Source organism: Stegastes partitus, unplaced genomic scaffold (assembly GCF_000690725.1).
Source record: "Stegastes partitus isolate 25-593 unplaced genomic scaffold, Stegastes_partitus-1.0.2 Scaffold1986, whole genome shotgun sequence".
NCBI lineage: Eukaryota > Metazoa > Chordata > Actinopteri > Pomacentridae > Stegastes > Stegastes partitus.
This window is the reverse complement of record NW_007579717.1, coordinates 21,112-25,185: the sequence shown is the minus strand read 5'-3', so window position 1 is coordinate 25,185 and position 4,074 is coordinate 21,112. Positions and strand designations below refer to the sequence as shown.

General features: G+C 39.3%; 1 protein-coding gene across 1 annotated transcript in view; it reads right to left on the bottom strand.

The window, feature by feature from the left end:
* kcnh3 (potassium voltage-gated channel, subfamily H (eag-related), member 3) overlaps positions 1-3,246 on the bottom strand; it is a 74,654-nt gene extending 71,408 nt beyond the window's left edge. Inside the window, exon 1 of the mRNA XM_008303349.1 lies at positions 3,117-3,246. Coding sequence (XP_008301571.1) covers positions 3,117-3,246 — 130 coding nt within the window. The remainder of the gene's footprint in view (positions 1-3,116) is intronic.
* Positions 3,247-4,074: the final 828 nt, after the last annotated feature.

Below are 4,074 nucleotides of genomic sequence, written 5' to 3'. Positions count from 1 at the left end.
CGCAGAAAGATTCCGGTGCCCCCACCGGGACGCGAACCGGCAACCTTCTTGCTGCGAGGCAACAGTGCTACCAACTGCGCCACCTTGCAGCCCTACAGATTTATATATATATATTTATATATTTTACACCATCTGGTGTAAATGGCTTATTTTAGGTACATTTTGAACCACGACATCTAACACATCTACAGTGATTTTGATGACGTGTCATGATTCTAAGCACAGACTTGGTTAAGTTTTCCAATAGAACAACTTATATGAGTAGATCAAGGATTATAGGAAACAAAAGTTTGCGATGATTCTTTTTGTTTTTGCAGTTTGTTGGTGAATGTTTTGATACAACATGTAAAGTAAAATGATTTTGATTAAGTATCAAGATTTTAAGCTAAGATTTGGTTATTTTCCCACTGAAGTACATGTTGAAGATGATGATTAGGGGAAGGAATGTTGGAAAATACAAAATCACACATTTTTTTCATTTTTTTACCCCCAATTTCTGTAACTGTGCAATGATGGCAATTTTCAACAAATGAATAATAAAAACAATAATGCAGAAGTTTGAGTTTAAACTTCACATGGTATCAGGTTGGTGTAATTACCAACATTATCATGTCAACTCATGAAAACAATGTCTGCAACCTAAAAGGTTTATCTAAATAAATAAACTACATTTAAAAAAAAATCTCACAACAATGCATTTAGAGTAGAACAAGCAGTTCTTTCCACATATATATCATCCCTCAGAAATGATCAGCTATGTTACTTCTGCAGACCCTGGTTCCTCCCTTATAGGTATGCATGAAGAGGCAGAAGACAGAACATGCTGTTTCTACTGCCTATTGTGTACCAACATGTTCCAGTCAAACAGGGACAAATCCAGCTTCAGTGTGGCTGATGTTTTTATTGATTCAATCCCGCTGCCTGCTTAAATGCATTATTCACATGTGTGATCCCTGTTGGCCGTTAGTGTCTGAGCTGCAGCACAAAGTAGGCAGTGAACCAAACACAGCCGCTACGTCACGATTCAGAGATTACAGGTGAGTAACAGAAAACCAAAACAGCTGGTTTTAACCTGATTTCATGCATTTATGTAGCAGTTAGCAGAAGGTGACTTACTGTGTTTGTTAGCTACGCTTATTTACAGATCGCACACTGGGGCTCTTCTTCTGTAAACCAAAGTCTCACATGACCCCACAGTGTGTCTTTAAATTTGGAGTTTAATTTCAGCATGACTGTGTAACTCCTGGTTTTAGGATTGTTCCAAACTTTAGGCAGGTTCACTCCTAAAACCAATGAGCTGCTGCTGCCTCCGTCACCTTCAGGAGGGCATTGCTATTATGATTGTGATAACAGATGACTTCACAGTAGCTGACAATGGGAAAGTGGAATTTTCTGTCCTCTAACTTTCTCTCGAAGAGATCATTTGACATCGAAATATATCGGAGGTTGTCGGATGACGTCACAGTTATCATAATCATGTCAGCTTGAAAATGGCGTTGAAGTGACTTTTGGTTAATATGCCATCTTAATGGTCTGTGTTTCAGTTACTATTCCATACTCTGCCATCTGACAACAGGAAGAGAAAAATATGTAAATGAGAGCAGCTTTATTGGTAATTTAGCTGTATTAATACAGTAAATGTGAGCACAGAGAGCAGGAGAGAAGCTGAGTTTATGTTGCACTGAAGTACAACAGACGGCATGAAAACACAGCGACCCAGCATGGCCGTGTATATTAGCCTAAATTAAAGTTTCCACCATCTCTGAATGTCCCTTAGCCTGACCTATGGGCATACGATCAAAGCTAATGGCAATATTAGCCACATTAGCTGTACAATGTGCTAACACTATGGATTTTCCTGTAGTTGTGGTGACATTGAAATAAAATTAATCCACTGGGTGTTCAGTTCCTCAGATACTGGGAGTGCATGAGGACTCTTGCGCTCACTTTTGCACCTTCAAGTTTGTAACAACCACAAAAACAATAAATATAGATTTCTGTCGTGTGGGACCTTTAAAGGATAAGGCTGGTGCTGCACTTTCCAATATTTTTTCTATTGTCACCAAGTTCAATGAAGCAATGAATAGTTCTACCCAACAAGGATTTTGCTGAGTAGCCAATCATAATCCTTTGAGCCACAAAGTTCTACAGCTGTCTGAAACAATTTAACAGACATCAGTGTTGTGTTGGCTCACTGCTCCTTCATCATCACAAACACCAATACTGTAGTTTGTTTTAGTAATTCCACACCAGTGCAACAAATGTGTATTCATCCATGTCTGAAAATAGCCCACAACAAATGATTTATTTACACCTGATTAAGTAATGTTTGCTAAAGACTGCGAAGACTCCAGCTGCATGAAGAAATTAATTTTGATAGAATGAATTAAGAATAAATTAAGATTTGTCTCCAGTAGGAAAGACTGGGCTTTGAGCCCAACTCTGACATTGTTTTTTACATGTTTTCATGGAATTGTTTGGTGGGACACGCTTGAAAAATATAACTTTGCACATAACGGCCGGGAAAAAATACATGATCAAGACCATCAGTGTTAGCCAGAAAATATTGTATTCTTTATAGAGCTTTACAACCCAACAGGCCTGCCTTTGGTCTTGTCCAGATCTTTTAAAAAATGTTGTCACTGAGACTGGTGCACTTAAGTGTATTCTTAAGAGCATTCTGGGAATCGGCCGACAACAGTCATGTCACATACACAAGACTTAATGTGACTGACTGTCGTGTCAATCAATTAGGCAACTAAAGTTATTTTAATTTGATGATTAACTATATTTTAGAGTAGCGTTGTGTCCAGCCGATGTCATGGATCGAGGCTGTCGTTGGTATTTTTTAAGTGATCAGCACAAATCGAAGCAACATCACTTGTTTTCATCTGCTGCTACACACAGCACAACTTGTGGAGGGACTATTTGCGATAAGCATAAGAGCTGTGGTCGGAGTTGTGCTGCCAATGCTACGTATCTCATGTCTGAAGGGGCTCATTTCTATGCTGGACTACGCTGATGTTAAAATATTTGTTTTCTTCTGCAACACTTTTTACAGTAAATATAAGTTACAGTAAATCCACAAACAGACAGACACAAATGTTCCTCCTGACCTTCCTTCTTGTAGAAGACCAGCTCGGTCTTGAACTCCCTCCGGTCGTCCAGAGCTCCTTGGATCTGAGCCGTCGACCGGTCGCTCGTCTCCGGGCCATACAGGAAGTGACACGCGCAGCTCTTCTGCATGAGTTCGGCCCGAGCGTAACCGGTGAGCTCACAGAACCCGTCGGAGCAGTAGACGATGGGGTAGAGTGACTGGACCTGGGCGTTTCCCAGAACAAAGTTGCTGTCTGTGAGGAGAGAAGAGAGAGCGATCAAAATCACTGCAAACAGCAAAAAATAATCAGCTGGTTTCACTTCCAACTCTTTTATATTTGGCTTTTCCCTCCAGTGAGTGGCTTTTACCTTCCCCATGTGGTGTTTCTAATATGCTAGAGGACACATCATGACTGAAATAAGCAGTTAACACCATGGCTGAGCATTCACACCTTGAAGCTGCAACGTACAATGACATTCTGGTTCAAACATATATGGCTGTATTACAAAACACAACTTGTATATTGTAGAATAATTTTACAGTGTTTGAGCAGAGTTGTAGGTGAGCTGGTGTGCTTAAGCTGCAGTGAGAGACAGGAACTTAATAGAGCTGAACATTTTAGACGAAGCTAAAGCATAGAATTACATTTTCTTCAGGAAGGGATTATTTTCATGGTGAAAACTTATATAATATAAAGCGCCTGAATTTGGGCCACATATGCTCATATCAATAGTCTTAGTACTACACTTTTTTTTTTTATCATTCTCTCGGTCAGTGAGGCTTCGACTAATGTCTATTCTCGTTGTCGATTAACTGTCTGAACATCAGAACTTGTGGATTTAAAAGGTTATTTAAAAAAAAAAATAAAATCAAAAATAGCAAAATTACACAATTTATCAGAGCCACAAACTGTAAAACAGAAAGAATAGTCATATTTTAACTCTCCGACAGTCTTTAAAGTACTGACCAACACTGGT